Source organism: Balaenoptera acutorostrata, chromosome 13 (genome assembly GCF_949987535.1).
Source record: "Balaenoptera acutorostrata chromosome 13, mBalAcu1.1, whole genome shotgun sequence".
Taxonomy (NCBI): Eukaryota; Metazoa; Chordata; class Mammalia; order Artiodactyla; family Balaenopteridae; genus Balaenoptera; species Balaenoptera acutorostrata.
In genome coordinates this window covers 77,519,292-77,543,256 of record NC_080076.1, presented here as the reverse complement: position 1 = coordinate 77,543,256, position 23,965 = coordinate 77,519,292, and the positions used below count along the sequence as shown (strand labels likewise).

At 41.0% G+C, this 23,965-nt stretch overlaps 1 protein-coding gene across 9 annotated transcripts in view; it reads left to right on the top strand.

Moving 5' to 3' along the window:
• The window catches only part of HECTD4 (HECT domain E3 ubiquitin protein ligase 4), a 198,876-nt gene that overhangs the window by 141,791 nt on the left and 33,120 nt on the right, over positions 1 to 23,965 (top strand). For all 9 annotated transcript variants that reach the window (XM_007170894.2, XM_057526275.1, XM_007170893.2 and 6 more), the window contains 6 exons: positions 1,459 to 1,696; positions 2,476 to 2,612; positions 3,101 to 3,227; positions 10,343 to 10,480; positions 12,698 to 12,834; positions 14,380 to 14,540. In XM_007170894.2, coding sequence (XP_007170956.2) covers positions 1,459 to 1,696; positions 2,476 to 2,612; positions 3,101 to 3,227; positions 10,343 to 10,480; positions 12,698 to 12,834; positions 14,380 to 14,540 — 938 coding nt within the window. The remainder of the gene's footprint in view (positions 1 to 1,458; positions 1,697 to 2,475; positions 2,613 to 3,100; positions 3,228 to 10,342; positions 10,481 to 12,697; positions 12,835 to 14,379; positions 14,541 to 23,965) is intronic.

Sequence of the window (23,965 nt, the reverse complement as noted above, 5' to 3'; positions counted from 1 at the left end):
TGTAAAAGCCCAAGTCTCTATAATGACTTAGAAGATCTTGTAGAATCTGGCCTGTACCATGCTTCTGATAGTAGCATCTTTTCTCACTTTGTTCAGTGAATTAAAGATGTCAATAATTTAAGGCAGCCTGTTCTATTCATTCATTCAGCAAATATTTATTGAGTACCTACTATATATTAAGTACTGTGCTAAGCTCTGGACATATAATCACAATGAGCAAAACAGATATGGTCTTTGTCTTCATGAAGTTAAAACCAGTTGGAGGAGTCAGACATTAGTCAAACATTCGCATAAATATATATGTGTATGTATATAATCACAAACTAATAAACACTGTGTGTATCAGTCAAGGTTCTCCAGAGAAACAGAACCAATAGGACAGGGGGACTTCCCTGGCGGTCCAGTGGTTAAGACTCCACGCTTCCACTGCAGAGAGCATGGGTTCCATTCCTGGTCGGGGGAACTAAGATCCCACATGCCACGTGGTGTGGCAAAAAAAAAACAAACAAAAAAACACCCCACAATAGGAGCTATATATATATATATGTATATATATATAGAGAGAGAGAGAGAGAGAGAGGGAGAGAGAGGGAGGGAGAGAGAGAGAGAGAGAGAGAGAGAGAGAGTGTGTGTGTGTGTGTGTGTGTGTGTGTGTGTAGACAGAGGTGGGAGGGGAGATATATTTTGAGGAATTGGCTCCTGTTAGTATGGAGACTGAGGAGTCTCATGACCTGCTGTCTGTAGGCCGGGGACCCAGGAGAGCCAGTGGTGTGATTCAGTCTGCGTCCAAGGAGGGCAAGAGAAGATGGGATGAGATATCCTAGCTCAAGCAGGGGTGCAGGGAAAAAGGGTTGAATTCCTCCTTCCCCTGCCTCTTGTTTTATTCAGACCCTCAACGGATTGGATGGTACCCACTTACACTGGGGAGGGCCATCTACTGTGTCCACCGATTCAAATGCTAATCTCACAGACACACCCAGCAATAATAAAGTTTAATCTGGCACCCCATGGCCAGTCAAGCTGACACATAAAATTAATCATCACAATATGATTGAAAATCATAGACTTTATGGAAGCAAGTACCAAGCAAATCTGATCACATCCCCATTACCCTGAAGAAGTGATGTTTGAGCCATGTCTGGAATATTAACCAGTTTAAATGGACAAAATTGGAGGAAAGAATGTTCCAGGTGAAGGGAACAGCATGAGCAGTGGCATCAGGTAGAAAGGAACAGTGCTGGAAACAAGAAAGGTCACTGCGTTTGAGCAGCAAAGAGCTTGAGTGCCAGGCGAGGGGCAGTGGGGGCCGTGCAGAGCTCGAAGCGCCGGCGTCCGCAGGTGCACCAGCCCCTCTGCCTGGGTTCACAGACTCTCCGTGAAGTTCACCTCGAGGGGTTAAAAATGAATGCATAAATAAACCTAAGTCCTTTCAATTCCTTTCCTTGGTCTCCTTTCCAGAACACCAAGACGCGAGCTAACTTTGGCTCCCGCCCATTTGCCTATGCTGAAGGGCAGGCCCACCGCAACGCTGCCGACCTGTGCACCGACCTGGCAGAGGAGATCAGCGCCAACTTCGAGGCCCTGCCCTTTGCCATGGCATCTGACAGTGACAACGATGCTGGCACCAGTATTGCGTCAGACCCGGGCACTCACGGGCCACCGTGCCGGATTGCGGCCGTGGCCACTGCTCAGCAACGTAAGCCACCTCCTCCCAAGGCCCCGCTGCTTCCTGGGAATGCGAATGCTGTTAATTCCATAAATCCATTTAACTTGGACATACCCCAGTGCCCAGTGGTAATGGGGTAACAGGCCCGGTGAAACAAAATGGGGAGCAGGAGGAAGCGTGGCAGGCTAGAAAGCACGTCCCCCACATACAGGAAGCCTGCCCGCGACTCAGGGCCAGCAGAATATTGCCACATGGAAATGCAAGTCTGAAAGATTGTCTACTTTTATAAGACAGCTAAGAGCCCCAGAATTTTACATAAAATCTCCTAATTTTAAATGTTAATCATTTTTTAAACTTTTTAAAAACTGAAGCTATCAAAGAATAATAAAATGTTAATTGTGGAATCTGGGTGATGGGTGTATAGGTGTGCACTAAAAAACATTCCTGATAATTTGAAAAATTTTATAATAAGATTGAATAAAAGTGAGCTTCCCGAAATGAGATGTCTGCAGCCATATTTGGCCTTTGAGGTACTGGTTTGAAAATCATTTTAAGAGTCTGTCTAATTCTTTATCATGATGAAGAACCTTCCAAAGTCTTCTCTGAGTTGAATGAATTATGCCCATAAAAACTATTTTAGGATTCCCAAATAGGAAATGATAGATGATTAGTTATTCCTTGACACTGAGCTTTACAATTTCTCCAAGAACTAAGAGTCTATCACGCAAATTAGGAGAATCTGGTCTGTCCAAGGGTAAGAAGTTCATGTGCTCTTGCCTAGAATTCACTGTCATTGTGCTTTGTTACAGAATATGATAGTGACACTTCCTGTCATTATAAAGTAGAGCTCAGCTATGAGAATTTCATCACCTCTGGCCCAGACCCCCATCCGCCCCCCATTGCAGATGACGAAAGTGATGACGATGATGACGATGACATCCCGCAGGTAAGAGCCCCACTTAAGAGCGTTTGCTTAGCTCCCTGGTGACCAGGACAAGCCACGAGGAATATTTTGATCTGAGCGTGCAAGGCTAGAGTTGTTACGCTTTCAGTTATGTCATTGTGTTGGAACAGTGGCTCTGGGGTGTTCATTTTTCTAAACCACATATCAATAGCCGTATCTGTTTGGTTCCATTGCCCAGTAGCGATCCGGATGTTGGAGAAATGAAGTACTTTGACAGTAATTCAGCAGTAAAGTTGCGGATCATGTGAAGTGTTTATATGGCTTTAGAGGGAAAGGAAGAGCTTGCCCCAGGCCAGCTCTTGCCTCCCCTGGCTTCTGAGGGTGTAGTTACTTTGGTGGTCTGCACGGTGTGTTTCTGTCACTGGCATTTGAGGGGGGTGAAGACCTCAGGGTGAGAGCTGTAAGTCAGGGAAGGACTGATTCTTGCACAAGGCGTTCCTTCCCTGTTCACGTTTGCCTTCTCCTTCCAGGAGGACCACTACGCTCTGCTGGTGAAAGCATGGGAGACCAAGGTTTTTCCTACTATCCGAAGACGCTTCCGCAATGAAGCAGAGCGGAAATCGGGCCTGGACCAGATAAAGGGTGCTTTACAACTAGGTCTGGTGCTCTATGTTTTCCTAGGGAACTCACTTCATGACTTGAAGAGATGTGTTTAGATGAAACTCAGGATGTAAATCAGAAAAGAGGGGCTCATCTAAAGTTGGGCCAGACTTAACAATGTCTTCTACCTGGGCCTTTACTGAACTCTATGGTCTTTTGCTTTCTCTGCCAGACTTTTCTTTGCTTGTCAGTTTGACTCAGTATTTTGGGTTGATGGGCTGCTGGAATGAAGCTGGCATGGTTATACTAGGAAGCTGGATGGCCTGATGGTTACTAGCTTGGGCTCTGAAGTCACACCTGTGCTGTTTACCAGATTTGTGACCTTGGGAGAGTTACTTAACCTTTCTAGACTTCCCTCACCTTTAAAATGGAATCAATAATGGTAACCACCTCATATGTATATGAAAAATTAACAAGTTAATACAGATAAAGCTTTTAAGAACAGCGTCTGGCACATGGTCAGCATTCAGTTAATGTAGTTCTAAATGTCACAGTAACAATGATGATGGTGAGATTTTTCTCCCACTGGGCACATAGAATAATGCAAAGTTTGACTGCAGACAGTGGATTGTTAGGGAGTCTTAAGTGCAGATAGCTGATTTCTGTTTTCAGGCTTCTCCTCATCTGTGAAACACCTGCTTTTTGAGATGCAGAGATGCCTTTCCCCAAGAGGCACAGCTGCCCTTCCAGTGGAGCATCAGTTGGGTTTTCTTTCATCATTGTGGCAGTCAGAGGTGGTGTAAGGAGATAGTATTTGCTCTTTCTCCTCTTAACTTTTGTCCTGACTGAGACTAGGAACAAATAAGGAGAAGAACCACCAAAAGACCTTTATTTCTTGACCAACTGATATGCCGAATCCCTGATTCCAGTGATAGCTGAGTAATTCCTTTTTCTCAGATTGGTGTCAGGACTAATCTGTGTGTGTGTGTGTCTCTGTGTGTGTGCATGTGTATATATATGTTTTTTTTTTCTTTTATGCCTTCTGTCCCCAAAGCTAAGACCTATGACAGTGGAATGATCGTGTTTATACTTAACCTGTGGGAAAAGCCACACATCCTATGACATGGTGTAATTGCTTTCTGCTCTTATCAGAGCCCTCTTTTAGCTGCTGACCCAAACCAGGACAGATAATTAATATTCTTCTTTTTTCTTCTGTCCTAAGGGTTTCAGGCAGCGGGAGCAACATTAGGAAGATCCTCGAGTGGGAGTCAACTTGGGTGGTTGAGGGAACGGCAGCCAGGCCAAGCCAGTGTCTCTGAAGAGGAGAGGGTGGCGGGGGAGCAGCAGGAAGGAGATGAGAGGAAGCAGGGAGAAGTGGCAGCCTTGGCAAGGACTTTGGATTTTATTCTGTGTAAAATGGGGAGCCTTTGGGAGGTTTTAAACAAAGGAGCAACGTGATCTGCTGTAGTAGATCCTGCAGATACAGAATTCGTTCCTCTCGTTCACTCTCAACATCTGAAAGAAAATGCCCTTTCAGACTGCAGAATAGACCTCATCTTGTTTTCAGATGACTTTCCCTTAATCAGTGTGATGCCTTGAAGCACCAGTGTGGGTCAGTGGCTTTTGGAGTTAGGAGGCTTTGTTTCAGTTTTATTTATTCAGTCAGCGGTTCATCCACTTACTTGTTCACACATGCAACACGTGCCTCCCAGGGTCAAGCCCTTTGCTAGGGATTAAGGACTGTCCTGCGAGCAAGACACAGATGCTTCTTTCTCCCAGAGCTCACATGCTAGTGGGAAATAGGTAATGAAATGACGCACTACTTTGTGGCAAGGGCTGTGCGGTTGGTCAGGAGACCACTGTGGGTATAACTGGGGTGCCCAGTCTAGCTTGGCCCCTCTCATAACATAGTATTGAAGCCGAGACCTGGGGCTAATTCAGCAAAAGCAGTGCTGCGTTTAGAAACAGGAGGCACTAGCTGTTGAGGGAGACTGGTACTTCTTACTGCTCCAGGAGAGTAGGAAAGGGGGAAAGAGTCTTTACAGTATAAGGATGGAAAGCTCTTGTATATGATCATGGGTTACTGTGCCTTTATTTTCACATAAGTTCTACTTAACTCAGGATGTCTCTTTCTTTTACCATTTGGTCCCAGAGCCATCCTGAATGTCTGTGGCCAAGTGTGCCTTCTCCTTCTCTGCTCCCAGTTTGGAGGAGGGAAAATGTGGACAGCACAGCAGGAAATTTGATTATCCAAAGGTGGCTGCCAGACCAGAGCCAGATCAATGACTCCTGGCCTCCTGAGTCACCCAGAAATACCTCTGGCCCCTGACACAGTTGCCAAGGCGTCTTCTCGGGACCCGTCCACGTGGCCGTGGCAGATCATCTGAACTATGTTAAATTAAACATAAAACATTTACCTTTCAAATACAGGCTCCTTAAATATAACCGGGGCAAAGGCTGAAAGGAGAACAGGGAGATGGCTCTGGTGCTCAAAGGACCACCTCTGTGAGGGTGGGTCAGCCTCCTGTTGTCAGGGCCCCAAGAAGGGCAATGAAACCATCTCGGTGCTGTGCGTGCTTTAATTTCACATTCTCCCCATATTCCCAGATTCCTGCTTAGTAGACAGCAGAGTATTTTTTTCTCCTATCCCCATTCCTCTGGAAAATGTTGCAAAAGACTATTTTTCCATAATCTTCTGATATCAGGCCACAGTTCTTTTTTTTTTTTTTTCAATCTTTTGAAAACTTTTTATTATGTGAAATTTTTTTTGATTGCTCAATATTTTTATTTTAAAAAAATGTTTTAACATCTTTATTGGAGTATAATTGCTTTACAATGGTGTGTTAGTTTCTGCTGTATAACAAAGTGAATCAGCTATACGTATACATATATCCCCATATCTCCTCCCTCTTGCGTTTCCCTCCCACCCTCCCTATCCCACCCCTCTAGGTGGTCACAAAGCACCAAGCTGATCTCCCTGTGCTATGTGGCTGCTTCCCACTAGCTATCTATTTTACATTTGGTAGTGTATATATGTCCATGCCACTCTCTCACTTCGTCCCAGCTTACTCTTCCCCCTCCCGGTGTCCTCAAGTCCATTCTCTACATCTGCGTCTTTATTCCTGTCCTGCCGCTAGCTTCTTCAGAACCTTTTTTTTTTAGATTCCATATATATGTGTTAGCATACGGTATATGTTTTTCTCTTTCTGACTTCACTCTGTATGACGGACTCTAGGTCCATCCAGCTCACTATAAATAACTCAATTTCGTTTCTTTTTATGGCTGAGTAATATTCCATTGTATATATGTGCCACATCTTCTTTATCCATTCATCTGTCGTGGACACCTAGGTTGCTTCCATGCCCTGGCTATTGTAAATAGAGCTGCAATGAACATTGTGGTACATGACTCTTTTTGAATTATGGTTTTCTCAGGGTATATGCCCAGTAGTGGGATTGCTGGGTTGTATGGTAGTTCTATTTTTAGTTTTTTAAGAAACCTCCATACTGTTCTCCATAGTGGCTGTATCAATTTACATTCCCACCAACAGTGCAAGAGGGTTCCCTTTTCTCCACACCCTCTCCAGCATTTATTGTTTATAGATTTTTTGATGATGGCCATTCTGACTGGTGTAAGGTGATACCTCATTGTAGTTTTGATTTGCATTTCTCTAATGATTAGTGATGTTGAGCATTCTTTCATGTGTTTGTTGGCAATCTGTATATCTTCTTTGGAGAAATGTCTGTTTAGGTCTTCTGCCCATTTTTGGATTGGGTTGTTTGTTTTTTTGATATGGAGCTGCATGAGCTGCTTGTAAATTTTGGAGATTAATCCTTTGTCAGTTGCTTCATTTGCAAATATTTTCTCCTATTCTGAGGGTTGTCTTTTAGTCTTGTTTATGATTTCCTTTGCTGTGCAAAAGCTATTAAGTTTCATCAGGTCCCATTCATTTATTTGTGTTTTTATTTCCATTTCTCTAGGGGCTGGGTCAAAAAGGATCTTGCTGTGATTTATGTCATAGAGTGTCCTGCCTATGTTTTCCTCTAAGAGTTTGATAGTGTCTGGCCTTACATTTAGGTCTTTACTCCATTTTGAGTTTATTTTTGTGTATGGTGTTTGGGAGTGTTCTAATTTCATTCTTTTACATGTAGCTGTCCAGTTTTCCCAGCACCACTTATTGAAGAGGCTGTCTTTTCTCCATTGTATATTCTTGCCTCCTTTATCAAAAATAAGGTGACCATATGTGCGTGGGTTTATCTCTGGGCTTTCTATCCTGTTCCATTGATCTGTATTTCTGTTTTTGTGTCAGTACCATATTGTCTTGATAACTGTAGCTTTGTAGTATAGTCTGAAGTCAGGGAGCCTGATTCCTCCAGCTCCGTTTTTCTTTCTCAAGATTGCTTTGGCTATTCGGAGTCTTTTATGTTTCCATACAAATTGTGAAATTTTTTGTTCTAGTTCTATGAAAAATGCCATTGGTAGTTTGATAAGGATTGCATTGAATCTGTAGATTGCTTTGGGTAGTATAGTCATTTTCACAATATTGATTCTTCCAATCCAAGAACATGGTATATCTCTCCATCCGTTGGTATCATCTTTAATTTCTTTCATCAGTGTCTTATAGTTTTCTGCATACAGGTCTTTTGTCTACTTAGGTAGGTTTATTCCTAGGTATTTTATTCTTTTTGTTGCAGTGGTAAATGTGTTTCCTTAATTTCACTTTCAGATTTTTCATCATTAGTGTATAGGAATGCAAGAGATTTCTGTGCCTCAATTTTGTATCCTGCTACTTTACTAAATTCATTGATTAGCTCTAGTAGTTTTCTGGTGGCATCTTTAGGATTGTCTATGTATAGTATCATGTCATCTGCAAACAGTGACAGCTTTACTTCTTCTTTTCTGATTTGGATTCCTTTTATTTCTTTTTCTTCTCTGATTGCTGTGGCTAAAACTTCCAAAACTATGTTGAATAATAGTGGTGAGAGTGGGCAACCTTGTCTTGTTCCTGATCTTAGTGGAAATGGTTTCAGTTTTTCACCATTGAGGACGATGTTGGCTGTGGGTTTGTCATGTATGGCCTTTATTATGTTGAGGTAAATTCCCTCTATGCCTACTTTCTGGAGGGTTTTTATCATAAATGGGTGTTAAATTTTGTTGAAAGCTTTCTCTGCATCTATTGAGATGATCATATGGTTTTTCTCCTTCAATTTGTTAATATGGTGTATCACATTGATTGATTTGCATATATTGAAGAATCCTTGCATTCCTGGGATAAACCCCACTTGATCATGGTGTATGATCCTTTTAATGTGCTGTTGGATTCTGTCTGCTAGTATTTTGTTGAGGATTTTTGCATCTATGTTCATCAGTAATATTGGCCTGTAGTTTTCTTTCTTTGTGACATCTTTGTCTGGTTTTGGTATCAGGGTGATGGTGGCCTCGTAGAATGAGTTGGGGAGTGTTCCTCCCTTTGCAATATTTTGGAAGAGTTTGAGAAAGATAGGTGTTAGCTGTTCTCTAAATGTTTGATAGAATTCGCCTGTGAAGCCATCTGGTCCTGGGCTTTTGTTTGTTGGAAGATTTTTAATCACAGTCTCAATTTCAGTGCTTGTGATTGGTCTGTTTATATTTTCTCTTTAAAATACACACAATAGTAGAAGAAATTATATAATGAATCTGCATTACCCATCACCCGACTTCAGGCAATTTTCAACGTATTGCCAAATTCATTTTACTGCACCTCATACCCTCTACCTTTTGCTGATTATTTTTTACAACTTTATTTAGATACAATTTGTATCCTATAAAATTCACTCATTTTAAGTGTGGAGTTCAATGAGTTATAGTAAATTAACAAGTCATGCATCATCACAGTACAGTTTTTGAGCATTTCCATCAGCCCAGCAAGCTTCTCCAGTGTCAGTTTGATGTCAATACCTGCTCTTACCCCCAGTCCCAGTGCTTTTTCTGGATATTTCATATAAATTGTCCTATGATATGTAGTCTTTTGTGTCTGTCTTCTTTTACTTAGCATATATTTCACTAATGCTGTATTATGTACCAATATTCTGTTCCTGTCTATTATTGTTATTATTATTTGGCCGAACTGTGCAGCTTATGGGATCTTAGTTCCCTAACCAGGGATCAAACTGAGGCCCCGGCAGTGAAAGCGCCAAGTCCTAACCCTTGGACAGCCAGGGAACTTCCCGTTCCTATCTATTATGAAGTAGTGTTGCTTCGTATGCATGAACCACATTTTGCCATCAGGCCACATTTCTTGTTATTCTCTCTGACACTTCTTTCTCTACGCATCCTCCTCTAAGGGCAGCTCCCTTCTTAACTGTGCTCAGAAAATTGCTATGCCTTTTCATTACAGCAAGGCCAGCAAAGAAAGGAGCAGTAGATGAGTGTGATAGAGATAAGTCTTGTTTAAAAGCAGATGCTGTCAACAGGTGTTTTTTACCCACAGCTTCTCAAGCGGTGTGTGGGGGGCAGCAGTGGCAGCCACCCCTCCGTCCTCCCCACAGTGCTATTTTCTTCAGGGCCTTGGACATTTATTTACTTGGTTTATTAATTAACTGTGGCTGTTGCTATTGAATATAATGATGTCTTCTCCCTCTGAGAAGGAAGGACAGAGCAAATTCCAGTACTGGATAGAAGAAGTTGATGAAGCTCTGTGTCTCTCTTAAATAAGCAACATGTGTTCATTGTAACAATAATCAAACACAGTACAAAAATGCATAAACTAAGAAAAAAACACTACCCTCACTTTCTTCTTCCTCTCCATTTGTCCTATAGTTTGTTCTCTTGACTTAACCGAAATGAAATGACTACATAATAACGTACCATCGTTTTTAACCATTCTCTATCAATGAATACTTTCATTATTTCCTTCTTTTGTTGCTGTTATATTTCCCAGCAGTGCTGCAGGGACTGTTCTTATACCTTTACACAGTCGTGCTTGTATTTCTGTGGGAGAGATTTGAGAGATGCCTAGAAGTAGGGCATTGAGTATTTTAAACTTGACTGACACTGCATAATTACCATTCCCAAAAGGCTACATACTCCCACAAATTCCCCTTATCTCTTCATTTTAGGTATGGGTCAGTGTCATGATTGGACTGAAGATTGTGTGCTCTTCGGAGAGTTACCAGTTCTGTTATATTTTTTAGGCATGGTGGATATTGCCCGGCAGACGGTTGAATTCCTCTACGAGGAGAACGGTGGCATCCCAAGAGACCTTTACCTCCCCACCATTGAAGACATTAAGGATGAAGCAAACAAGTTCACAATTGATAAAGTTCGAAAAGGTTTTGCTTCCCCCGCTTCCTTCACCTATGAAACGTCCTCTGAAGTGAGAAATTGCGTTTTCCCAAGCATGAGTTTGAGCCAGGCAGCTGCTGGTTTTTCTAGGGTGACTCTCCTCACTCTGGGTGATGTGAGCTCTTCCAGGCTCTCCCATTTGAGGCCCTAGGCTTCCTGGTGGGGCACAAGTAGAAGCTGTCTGGCCTCTGGGGGCCTCTTCCGCATTCCCAGAACCACTCACATGAGCAGGGTGAGATAAGGCACTTGAGAAGTGGAGCATGGGTGGAGGATTGCAGATAGGCCTCTCGGGCTTAGTCCTGGCTGCCCAGCTAATAAACCATGAATATGTGGCTGTACTGTGCTTTTTAGAATTTTTTTTTTTTTAATTTATTTATTTATTTATTTATTTTATTTATGGCTGTGTTGGGTCTTCGTTTCTGTGCGAGGGCTTTCTCCAGTTGTGGCAAGCGGGGGCCACTCTTCATCGCGGTGCGCGGGCCTCTCACTATCGCGGCCTCTCTTGTTGCGGAGTACAGGCTCCAGACGCGCAGGCTCAGTAATTGTGGCTCACGGTCCCAGTTGCTCCGCGGCATGTGGGATCTTCCCAGACCAGCGCTCGAACCCGTGTCCCCTGCATTGGCAGGCAGACTCTCAACCACTGCGCCACCAGGGAAGCCCTAGAATTTTATACAATGTATTTATTCATTTGATTAAAAATCTATTGCATATCTTGAGGAAATGAAAATATAGAAAAGCACAAAAAAGAAATAAAACAACTCATTATTAGACCTTCACAAACATCATGGGCAGGGGCAGGCATATATATTTTCTTTTTTTTTTTTTTTTAATGAAACTCTCTAGGAGTTAAGCCAGCATTTTATTTATTTATTTATTTTTGGCTGTGTTGGGTCTTCGTTTCTGTGCGAGGGCTTTCTCCAGTTGCGGCAAGTGGGGCCACTCTTCATCGCAGTGCACGGGCCTTTCACCGTCGCGGCCTCTCTTGTTGCGGGCACAGGCTCCAGACGCGCAGGCTCAGTAGTTGTGACTCACGGGCCTAGTTGCTCCGCGGCATATGGGATCCTCCCAGACCAGGGCGCGAACCCGCGTCCCCTGCATTGGCAGACAAACTCTCAACCACTGCACCACCAGGGAAGCCCCTAGTTTTCTTTTTTAATTCCTCTTTTTTTGAGAGAGAGAATTCACATACCATAAAATTCACCCTTTTAAAGTATACATTTCAGCGGTTTTCGTATATTCACAAAGTTGTGCAACCACCAAACCATTGCCTCTAATTCCAGAACATTTTCATCCCCCAAAAGGAATTCTGTACCCTCCCCACTCCCCATTCCTCCTTCCTACTAGCCCCTGGCAACCATTGATCTACTTTCTGCCTCTATAGATTTGCCTAGTCTGGATGTTTCGTAAAAATGGACTCATGCAGCGTGCAGTCTTTTGTGTCTGGCCTCCTTCACATGGCATAATTTTTCAAGATTCATCCCTGTTGTAGCTCATATTGTTACTTCCTTTTTATGGCAAAAATAATATTCCATTGTATGGATAGTACCCCATTTTGTTTATCCATTTGTCAATTGATGGACACTTGGGTTCCTTCTACCTTTTGGCTATTATGAATCATGCTGCTATGAACATTTGTGTACAGGTTTTTGTGTGGACATGTTTCCATTCCTCTTGGGTATATATGTAGGAGTAGGAGTGGAATTGCTGGGTCATATGGTAACTTTATGTCTCACTTTTTGAGGAACTGCCAGGTGGTTTTCCAAAGTGCCCCATTTTACATTCCCGTCAGCACATATGAGGGTTCCAATTTCTCTACATCCTGGCCAGCACTTACTATTGCCTGTTTTTTGATTATAGCCATCCTAATGGATGTGAAGTGGTATCTCATTGTGGCTTTGACTTGCATTTCTCTAATAACTAATGATGTTGAACAACTTTTCATGCATATCTTTTCTCTTTAGAAAAATGTTTATTCACATTTTCTGCCCATTTTTTAATAGGCTTGTCTTTTTATTGTTGAATTGCCCGAGTTCTTACAATACTTTGTTTTATTATCTTCCGGACTGAGCTGTGTTCCTTTTGGGTTATAACTAAACTGAGGGTATTGGTAAATGCCGTAGAGTTATTTTAGACCCTAAAATATAGTGTCCCAAAATAATAATGGTACTTGCTCCTGAAAAAACTTCTCCCTCTACCCTCCTCAGGTCTCACGGTAGTAACCCGCTCTCCAGACAGCAATAATGTAGCCAGCAGTACTGTTGGAACTGCCCTGCCAAAATTTGCCATCCGAGGGATGCTGAAAACCTTTGGGCTTCATGGAGTTGTCTTAGATGTTGATTCAGTGAGTGAACAGTCTTTTATATACACTGAGACTTTCATGCCCAGACTCCAAATACCTTAAAAAGTGATTATACAGGTAGATTATTCTTCAAATTAGGGATAAAGAAACCAGGCTGAGTGCTGTCATGCCAGATGAGTTGCCTGAGATTTTCTCATGGGCCCAGATCAGCGCTGATTGTAGAACATAAGCTCTTAACTCTCAGTGCTGTCAGCGCCTTCAGACCATGCTGCCACTGCCGTTTTTTTCCGTCAACCATGTTCAGACTGCCCCTACCTTATATCTTCCAAGTTCCAAGGGAAATTTCTCCTGTTGGCCTTGATGAATGGATGATCTGTCATTGTCATGATTGTTATACACACTCAAAGAAATAGTTTTGTGATTTTGATCATGTCATCTTACTGGTTCTCGCAGCCTCAGTTTCCCCGTCTGTAAAATGAGTGTATTAAACTAGATCAGTTGTTTTCTTCTCAGCTTTGCAGAGCACTCTCATGGGGCTCAGCAAGGATTAAGGTGGGGTGGGGTGGCAGGGGGGAAGGAATAGAAGAGAGTAAGGGCCAAGCCTAAGCTTTCTTTTGGAAACAGAGGCCTTGAAGGCTGTGACTACATGATCCTTAGGTTACATATACATGCTTGCATTTCTGTTTCCCATGCAGGAAAAACTGATGAAATAATACACAGATCAAGCCTAAGAGTCTCAGATATAGAAGTATCTATCGCCACATAAATAAGCTTTGGTATCTGTCTGTCTACGGATACAGATAATGTTAGGTATCACTAATACTTTGAAATTGAAAATTTAACATCTTCAACTGACTCCATTTTACCAGAGTATAATTTAAATCATTACATTTTTAAGAGAGGCTGTTGGCTGGTGATTTACTAAGGTGAACTTTCAAGTAGAAAATTCCATTAGTAATATTGTTAATTTCCCACTGCCTTCTGAGACAAGCTCTGATTCTGGTTATCAGAAAGTATGTAAATGACAGTATTTTTCAGCAATGGAAATGTGTGAAAGGAAAACTAGAAAAATAGAAATTTTGTTAAAGTAATAATTCTGTTATGTCTCAAGTGGTTTGATTCCCTTTGTTTTAATAGTAGTCCCTAAATAAAGATTACATTGCTATTTGAATCCAGAATGCATATTCATGAGCTTACATTTTTATTTTCCTAGCAATAAAATAGAGCTATCAGACAGATTCCCTGCTTTTACAAAATTATTAACATAAAAACAATGAACATAAATTTTACCTGGCAACAATGCATGTTGAACTGTTACTGAAATATAGCACTCTTCTCTTTAAATTTCTAACTCATGATTACATTGAAGTTCTTTAATTTATTGTACCAATTAAAATTTTCCAACTGGTATGAAAAAACCAAATACACTATCCAGATATCTTTGAACTTTTAGCCTCAATCAGTGACATGAAACTAGTATTTACTGCTATAAAAGTTGGGTCTTAAATGTATACATATGTATTTTAAAACTTGAGGAAAAAAGTCAGTGCTCAAAGAACAAATAGACATTTCCTTTTTCTATTGTAGGTAAATGAATTGGTGCAGGTAGAAACGTACCTCCGAAGCGAAGGTGTGCTGGTCCGATACTGGTATCCTATTGACATGTTGGAAAGGCCCCCAGCAGGCTACCGAAGGACTGCCACCAATGGGCTGGTCACCCTGGACAATACCAACCTTCAAATTCACAGGTAAGGGAATGCCCTGGCAGTCCAGTGGTTAGGACTCCGAGTTCTCGCTGCCGAGGGCCTGGGTTCAGTCCCTGGTTGGGGAACTAAAATCCCACAGGCCACGTGGCATGGCCAGAAATTTTTAAAAAATAAATTCACAGGTAAAATTGAGCCCTTCTTTCTAGCGGGTCACAGAAATCCACTTACTCTGTTTTATCACATGTGCCATTCATCATTGACAAAGAAGGCTTTTCTTTCAAAGCTAAGAGAGAGACAGAGGCAGCTAGTAAAGATAACAGCGAATTGCAAGAGTTAGGAAGAAAAGTTGCAGGATCCAATATCACCTGACCTATGCCATGGATACTCTGCCGTAAGTTGGGGGTATTGAGGGGTGTCTGGAGATTTGAAGAGCGTGGAAAAGTTCTAAAGTGTAAACCAAGTCAAGAAGGGACAACTAAGAGGAGTCCAGGCACTGTGTGAGCAGCCAGCTCATTTCTGTTAAACTAACAAGGTATTCCTTGAGTGCTCCTTTGTGCCCAGCACTTTGCGGGGGTCTCTGAGGGGACCGGTGCCTGCCCTCTGTGGGTTGAATCCTAAAGATCTGGCAAAATTCCTTCACATGCACCTGTAAATTCCTTCTTTCAGTCATAAAAATTCTTGCAACAATTCAGAAGAAAATATAATGATAAATGGAGCTCTCTGATAAAACTTCCCCATAAACTATTTTTCATACTGTTCATCCAATAGCATTGTAACTTCTCATTATATTGTCAATTATGAAGCAACTTGAGTGTATCTCCAACTTAGACCTCTCCCTGGAACACCAGATGGACGTATCCAACTGCCTCCTTGCCATCTCCACTCAGATATTTCATTGACCCATTTGGGTGGTCTTAAGTTCAACTTGACAATCAAATTCACAAGACCCAAATAGGCTATACTTGGCACTAGCTTCACCTAGAAAGATCCAAGATGGGAAGCATGGCGTGCCACAGGGAAGTGTCGTGCATACATTTCAGCAGGAGTCGTAGTCATCCACACAGAAGTTCAACGGCTATTCTCTGACCCCACCCACCCACCCAGTGACAACCCAGGTGTGAGGGGTAGACTCCACGTCGCCGTGTTCACATGATGGCTGAGCAGCCCCACGTCCCAAATAGAAGCCGGTATCTTTTGTAACAACTCCGCAGGCATAGCTTCTAGGGATTTCGGCAAGAGACATGCCCAGTTTGTAAGAGTCACCATTTTCTGGAAAGCCCGAAACTGTAGCTTCCCACCAAGAGCACTCTTTCTTCAGTCCTCCCAGTGCAGCTTGCCAATCGGGGGTTGTTTTGACCATAAGCAACATGCCTGGTAATATTGCTGATATTCGGGAGTTCCCTGGTGACCTAGCAGTTAGGATTCCCAGCTTTCACTGCCATGGCCCAGGTTCAGTCCCTGGTCAGGGAATTGAGATCCTGTAAGCCGCACAGTGCGGCCAAAAAAAAAAAATACACACACACACACACACACACACACACACATATATATGGCTAATACTACTTTTGTCAGGTTTTTAGAACTGAGCTAAAAACAAGTTAGCCGAAGTCAGTTCTTACGTGGACAAGGCTCCAGTTTTGTTGACCCTTTACTCACAGATAATCTAATAGGTGCCTAAAATGTCGCATGTGAGGTGGAATTCGGGCCTTCTCCTCCACCGGTCTTTCCACATCTGTGAGGGGTGCCCAAGTCACCCTTTGTCCTCACTGCCTCACGTAACCAATCGGCAGGTCCCAATGACTCTTCCTCCAAAGTACATCCCAGGCTGCTTCTCTCCATCTCCGCCTCCACCACACTGGTCTAGGCCTAAGCTCTCCCTTCTCCCCACAGCAGCCGAGTGATCTTTTAGAAACACAGATCAGATCATTCATCTCTCTCCTCTAATTCAAACCTTCCCATGGCGTTCCACTTCCCATGGAGTGGAATTCAAACCCTTAACCTGGCTCACGAAACCCTCCCCGAGCCTCAGAGTCTGTCTGCTTCTCCCTGCGTACTCTCCTTCTGCAGTTTCTCTCACACACCAAGCTTGTTTCCTCCTCGGTGTCTCTGTGTATGCTGTTCCCTCTGCCTGCAATACTTTGCCCAGAACTTTGCATGGCTGTCTCATTCTTTTTTTTTTTTTTTTTTTTTAAATTTTATTTATTTTTTTATACAGCAGGTGTATGTTTTATGTGTCCGGTCTTACATTTAGGTCTTGAATCCATTTTGAGTTTATTTTTGCGTATGGTGTTAGGGAGTGTTCTTATTTCATTCTTTTACATGTAGCTGTCCAGTTTTCCCAGCACCACTTATTGAAGACACTGTCTTTTCTCCATTGTATATCTTTGCCTCCTTTGTCATAGATTAGTTGACCATAGGTGCATGGGTTTATCTCTGGGCTTTCTATCCTGTTCCATTGATCTATATTTCTGTTTTTGTGTCAGTACCATATTGTCTTGATTACTGTAGCTTTGTAGTATAGTCTGAAGTCAGGGAGTCTGATTCCTCCAGCTCTGTTTTTTTCCCTCAAAACTATAGGTGTCTTTGCCAATAGCTTTGGCTATTCGGGGTCTTTTGTGTCTCCATACAAATTTTAAGATTTTTTGTTCTAGTTCTGCAAAAAATGCCATTGGTAATTTGATAGGGATTGCATTGAATCTGTAGATTGCTTTGGGTAGTATAGTCATTTTCACAATATTGATTCTTCCAATCCAAGAACATGGTATATCTCTCCATCCATTGGTATCATCTTTAATTTCATTCAACAGTGTCTTGTAGTTTTCTGCATACAGTTCTTTTGTCTCCCTAGGTAGGTTTATTCCTAGGTATTTTATTCTTTTTGTTGCAATGGTAAATGGGAATGTTTCCTTAATTTCTCTTTCAGATGTTTCATCATTAGTGTATAGGAATGCAAGAGATTTCTGTGCATTAATTTTGTATCCTGCAACTTTACCACATTCATTGATTGGCTCTAGTAGTTTTCTGGTGGCATCTTTAGGATTCTCTATGTATAGTATCATGTCATCTGCAAACAGTGACAGTTTTACTTCTTCTTTTCCAATTTGTATTCCTTTTATTTCTTTTTCTTCTCTGATTGCCGTGGCTAGGACTTCCAAAACTATGTTGAATAATAGTGGCGAGAGTGGACATCCTTGTCTTGTTCCTGATCTTAGAGGAAATGGTTTCAGTTTTTCACCATTGAGAATGATATTTGCTGTGGGTTTGTCATATATGGCCTTGATTATGTTGAGGTAGGTTCCCTCTGTGCCCACTTTCTGGAGAGTTTTTATCATAAATCGGTGTTGAATTTTGTCAAAAGCTTTTTCTGCATCTATTGAGATAATCATATGGCTTTTCTTCTTCAATTTCTTATGTTAAAATGGTGTATCACATTGATTGATTTGCGTATATTGAAGAATCCTTGCATCCCTAGGATACATCCCACTTGATCATGGTGCATGATCCTTTTAATGTGTGATTCTGTTTGCTAGTATTTTGTTGAGGATTTTTGCATCTATATTCATCAGTGATATTGGTCTGTAATTTTCTTTTTTTGTAGTATCTTTGTCTGGTTTTGGTATCAGGGTGATGGTGGCCTCATAGAATGAGAGTTTGAGAGTGTGCCTTCCTCTGCAATTTTTTGGAAGAGTTTGAGAAGGATGGGGGTTAGCTCTTCTCTAAATGTTTGATATAATTCACCTGTGAAGCCATCTGGTCCTGGACTTTTGTTTGTTGGAAGATTTTTTTTTTAAACATCTTTATTGGAGTATAATTGCTTTACAATGGTGTGTTAGTTTCTGCTTTATAACAAAGTGAATCAGTTATACATATACATATGTTCCCATATCTATTCCCTCTTGCATCTCCCTCCCTCCCACCCTCCCTATCCCACCCCTCTAGGTGGTCACAAAGCACCGAGCTGATCTCCCTGTGCTATGCGGCTGCTTCCCACTAGCTATCTATTTTACATTTGGTAGTGTATATATGTCCATGACACTCTCTCACCCTGTCACATCTCACCCCTCCCCCTCCCAATATCCTCAAGTCCATTCTCTAGTAGGTCTGTGTCTTTATTCCCGTCTTGCCATTAGGTTCTTCATGACCTTTTTTTTTTTTTTCCTTAGATTCCATATATATGTGTTAGCATACTGTATTTGTTTTTCTCTTTCTGACTTACTTCACTCTGTATGACAGACTCTAACTCCATCCACCTCATTACAAATACCTCCATTTCATTTCTTTTTATGGCTGAGTAATATTCCATTGTATATATGTGCCACATCTTCTTTATCCATTCATCCGATGATGGACACTTAGGTTGCTTCCATGTCCTGGCTATTGTAAATAGAGCTGCAATGAACATTTTGGTACATGACTCTTTTTGAATTATGGTTTTCTCAGGGTATATGCCCCGTAGTGGGATTGCTGGGTCATATGGTAGTTCGATTTTTAGTTTTTTAAGGAACCTCCATACTGTTCTCCATAGTGGCTGTATCAATTTACATTCCCACCAACAGTGCAAGAGGGTTCCCTTTTCTCCACACCCTCTCCAGCATTTATTGTTTCTAGATTTTTTGATGATGGCCATTCTGACCGGTGTGAGATGATACCTCATTGTAGTTTTGATTTGCATTTCTCTAATGATTAAGGATGTTGAACATTCTTTCATGTGTCTGTTGGCCATCTGTATATCTTCTTTGGAGAAATGTCTATTTAGGTCTTCTGCCCATTTTTGGATTGGGTTGTTTGTTTTTTTGTTATTGAGCTGCATGAGCTGCTTGTAAATCTTGGAGATTAATCCTTTGTCAGTTGCTTCATTTGCAAATATTTTCTCCCATTCTGAGGGTTGTCTTTTGGTCTTGTTTATGGTTTCCTTTGCTGTGCAAAAGCTTTTAAGTTTCATTAGGTCCCATTCATTTATTTGTGTTTTTATTTCCATTTCTCTAGGAGCTGGGTCAAAAAGGATCTTGCTGTGATTTATGTCATAGAGTGTTCTGCCTATGTTTTCCTCTAAGAGTTTGATAGTGTCTGGCCTTACACTTAGGTCTTTAATCCATTTTGAGTTTATTTTTGTGTATGGTGTCAGGGAGTGTTCTAATTTCATACTTTTACATGTACCTGTCCAGTTTTCCCAGCACCACTTATTGAAGAGGCTGTCTTTTCTCCATTGTATATTCTTGCCTCCTTTATCAAAGATAAGGTGACCATATGTGCGTGGGTTTATCTCTGGGCTTTCTATCCTGTCCCATTGATCTATATTTCTGATTCTGTACCAGTACTATACTGTCTTGATTACTGTAGCTTTGTAATATAGTCTGAAGTCAGGGAGCATGATTCCTCCAGCTCCGTTTTTCTTTCTCAAGATTGCTTTGGCTATTTGGGGTCTTTTGTGTCTCCATACAAATTGTGAAATTTTTTGTTCTAGTTCTGTGAAAAATGCCAGTGGTAGTTTGATAGGGATTGCATTGAATCTGTAGATTGCTTTGGGTAGTAGAGTCATTTTCACAATGTTGATTCTTCCAATCCAAGAACATGGTATATCTCTCCATCTATTTGTATCATCTTTAATTTCTTTCATCAGTGTCCTATAATTTTCTGCATACAGGTCTTTTGTCTCCTTAGGTAGGCTTATTCCTAGATATTTTATTCTTTTTGTTGCAATGGTAAACAGGAGTGTTTTCTTAATTTCACTTTCAGATTTTTCATCATTAGTGTATAGGAATGCAAGAGATTTCTGTGCATTAATTTTGTATCCTGCTACTTTACCAAATTCATTGATTAGCTCTAGTAGTTTTCTGGTAGCATCTTTAGGATTCTCTATGTATAGTATCATGTCATCTGCAGACAGTGACAGCTTTACTTCTTCTTTTCCGATTTGGATTCCTTTTATTTCTTTTTTTTTTTTTTTTTAAGATGTTTGTTCCTAAGGGTGTGTTTCTCTACCATCATGGTGTTTCTTTTTTTTTTTTAAGTTTAATTTTTATTTATTTATTTATTTATGGCTGTGTTGGGTCTTCATTTCTGTGCGAGGGCTTTCTCTAGTGGTGGCAAGCGGGGGCCACTCTTCATCGCGGTGCGCGGGCCTCTCACTATTGTGGCCTCTCTTGTCACGGAGCACAGGCTCCAGACGCGCAGGTTCAGTAGTTGTGGCTCACGGGCCCAGTTGCTCCGCGGCATGTGGGATCTTCCCAGACCAGGGCTCGAACCCGTGTCCCCTGCATTGGCAGGGAGATTCTCAACCACTGCACCACCAGGGAAGCCCCTCCTTTTATTTCTTTTTCTTCTCTGATTGCTGTGGCTAACACTTCCAAAACTATGTTGAATAATAGTGGTGAGAGTGGGCAACCTTGTCTTGTTCCTGATCTTAGTGGAAATGGTTTCAGTTTTTCACCATCGAGGACAATGTTGGCTGTGGGTTTGTCATATATGATCTTTATTATGTTGAGGAAAGTTCCCTCTATGCCTACTTTCTGCAGGGCTTTTATCATAAATGGGTGTTGAATTTTGTCGAAAGCTTTCTCTGCATCTATTGAGATGATCATATGGTTTTTCTCCTTCAATTTGTTAATATGATGTATCACGTTGATTGATTTGCATATATTGAAGAATCCTTGCATTCCTGGAATAAACCCCACTTGATCATGGTGTATAATCCTTTTAATGTGCTGTTGGATTCTGTTTGCTAGTATTTTGTTGAGGATTTTTGCATCTATGTTCATCAGTGATATTGGCCTGTAGTTTTCTTTCTTTGTGACATCTTTGTCTGGTTTTGGTATCAGGGTGATGGTGGCCTCGTAGAATGAGAGTTTGGGAGTGTGCCTTCCTCTGCAATTTTTTGGAAGAGTTTGAGAAGGATGGGGGTTAGCTCTTCTCTAAATGTTTGATATAATTCACCTGTGAAGCCATCTGGTCCTGGACTTTTGTTTGTTGGAAGATTTTTAATCACAGTTTCAATTTCATTACTTGTGATTGGTCTGTTCATATTTTCTATTTCTTCCTGGTTCAGTCTTGGAAGGTTATACCTTTCTAAGAATTTGTCCATTTCTTCCAGGTTGTCCATTTTATTGGCATAGAGTTGCTTGTAGTAGTCTCTTAGGATGCTTTGTATTTCTGAGGTGTCTGTTGTAACTTCTCCTTTTTCATTTCTAATTTTATTGATTTGAGTCCTCTCCCATTTTTCTTGATGAGTCTGGCTAATGGTTTATCAATTTTGTTTATCTTCTCAAAAAACCAGCTTTTAGTTTTATTGATCTTAGCTATTGTTTTCTTTGTTTCTGTTTCATTTATTTCTACTCTGATCTTTATTTCTTTTCTTCTGCTAACTTTGGGTTTTGTTTGTTTTCTTTCTCTAGTTCCTTTAGGTGTAAGGTTAGATTGTTTATTTGAGATTTTTCTTGTTTCTTGAGGTAGGCTTGTATAGCTATAAACTTCCCTCTTAGAACTGCTTTTGCTGCATCCCATAGGTTTTGGATCGTCGTATTTTCATTGTCATTTGTCTCTAGGTATTTTTTGATTTCCTCTTTGATTTCTTCAGTGATCTCTTGGTTATTTAGTAACGTACTGTTTAGGCTCCATGTGTTTGTGTTTTTTACGTGTTTTTCCCTGTAATTGATTTCTAATCTCATAGTGTTGTGGTCAGAAAAGATGCTTGATATGATTTCAGTTTTCTTAAATTTACTGAGGCTTGATTTGTGACCCAAGATGTGATCTATCCTGGAGAATGTTCCGTGAGCACTTGAGAAGAAAGTGTAATCTGCTGTTTTTAGATGGAATGTCCTATAAATATCAATTAAATCTATCTGGTCTATTATGTCATTTAAAGCTTGTGTTTCCTTATTAATTTTCTGTCTGGATGATCTGTCCATTGGTGTAAGTGAGGTGTTAAAGTCCCCCACTATTATTGTGTTACTGTCGATTTCCTCTTTTACAGCTGTTAGCAGTTGCCTTATGTATTGAGGTGCTCCTATGTTGGGTGCCTATATATTTATAATTGTTATATCTTCTTCTTGAATTGATACCTTGATCATTATGTAGTGTCCTTCCTTGTCTCTTGTAACATTCTTTATTTTAAAGTCTATTTTATCTGATATGAGTATTGCTATTCCAGCTTTCTTTTGATTTCCATTTGCATGGAATATCTTTTTCCATCCCCTCACTTTCAGTCTGAATGTGTCCCTAGGTCTGAAGTGGGTCTCTTGTAGACAGCATATATACGGGTCTTGTTTTTGTATCCATTCAGCAAGCCTGTGTCTTTTTGTTGGAGCATTTAATCCATTCACATTTAAGGTAATTATCAATGTGTATGTTCCTATTACCATTTTCTTAATTGTTTTGGGTTTGTTTTTGTAGGTCCTTTTCTTCTCTTGCATTTCCCACTTAGAGAAGTTCCTTTAGCATTTGTTGTAGAGCTGGTTTGGTGGTGCTGAATTCTCTTAGCTTTTGCTCTGTAAAGCTTTTGATTTCTCCATCGAATCTGAATGAGATCCTTGCCGGGTAGAGTAATCTTGGTTGTAGGTTCTTCTCTTTCATCACTTTAAGTATATCATGCCACTCCCTTCTGGCTTGTAGAGTTTCTGCTGAGAAACTCTGTTAACCTTATGGGAGTTCCCTTGTATGTTATTTGTCTTTTTTCCCTTGCTGCTTTCAGTAAATTTTCTTTGTCTTTAATTTTTGTCAATTTGATTACTGTGTGTCTCGGCGTGGGTTGTCCTGTATGGGACTCTCTGCGCTTCCTGGACTTGGGTGGCTATTTCCTTTCCCATGTTAGGGGAGTTTTCAACTATAATCTCTTCAAATATTTTCTCGGGTCCTTTCTCTCTCTCTTCTTCTTCTGGGACCCCTATAATGTGAATGTTGTTGCGTTTAATGTTGTCCCAGAGGTCTCTTAGGCTGTCTTCATTTCTTTTCATTCTTTTTTCTTTATTCTGTTCTGCAGCAGTGAATTCCACCATTCTGTCTTCCAGGTCACTTATCCGTTCTTCTGCCTCAGTTATTCTGCTATTGATTCCTTCTAGTGTAGTTTCCATTTCAGTTATTGTATTGTTCTTCTCTGTTTGTTTGTTCTTTAATTCTTCTAGGTCTTTGTTAAACATTTCTTGCATCTTCTCGATCTTTGCCTCCTTTTTCCGAGGTCCTGGATCATCTTCACTATCATTATTCTGAATTCTTTTTCTGGAAGGTTGCCTATCTCCACTTCATTTAGTTGTTTTTCTGGGGTTTTATCTTGTTCCTTCATCTGGTACATAGCCCTCTGCCTGTTCATTTTGTCTGTCTTTCTGTGAATGTGGTTTTTGTTCCACAGGCTTCAGGATTATAGTTCTTCTTGCTTCTGCTGTCTGCCCTCTGGTGGATTGGCTATCTCATTCTTGTCATTCAGATCGCAATGAATATGTCACCTTTCCAAAAAAGCCTTGCCTCACCATCTAAAG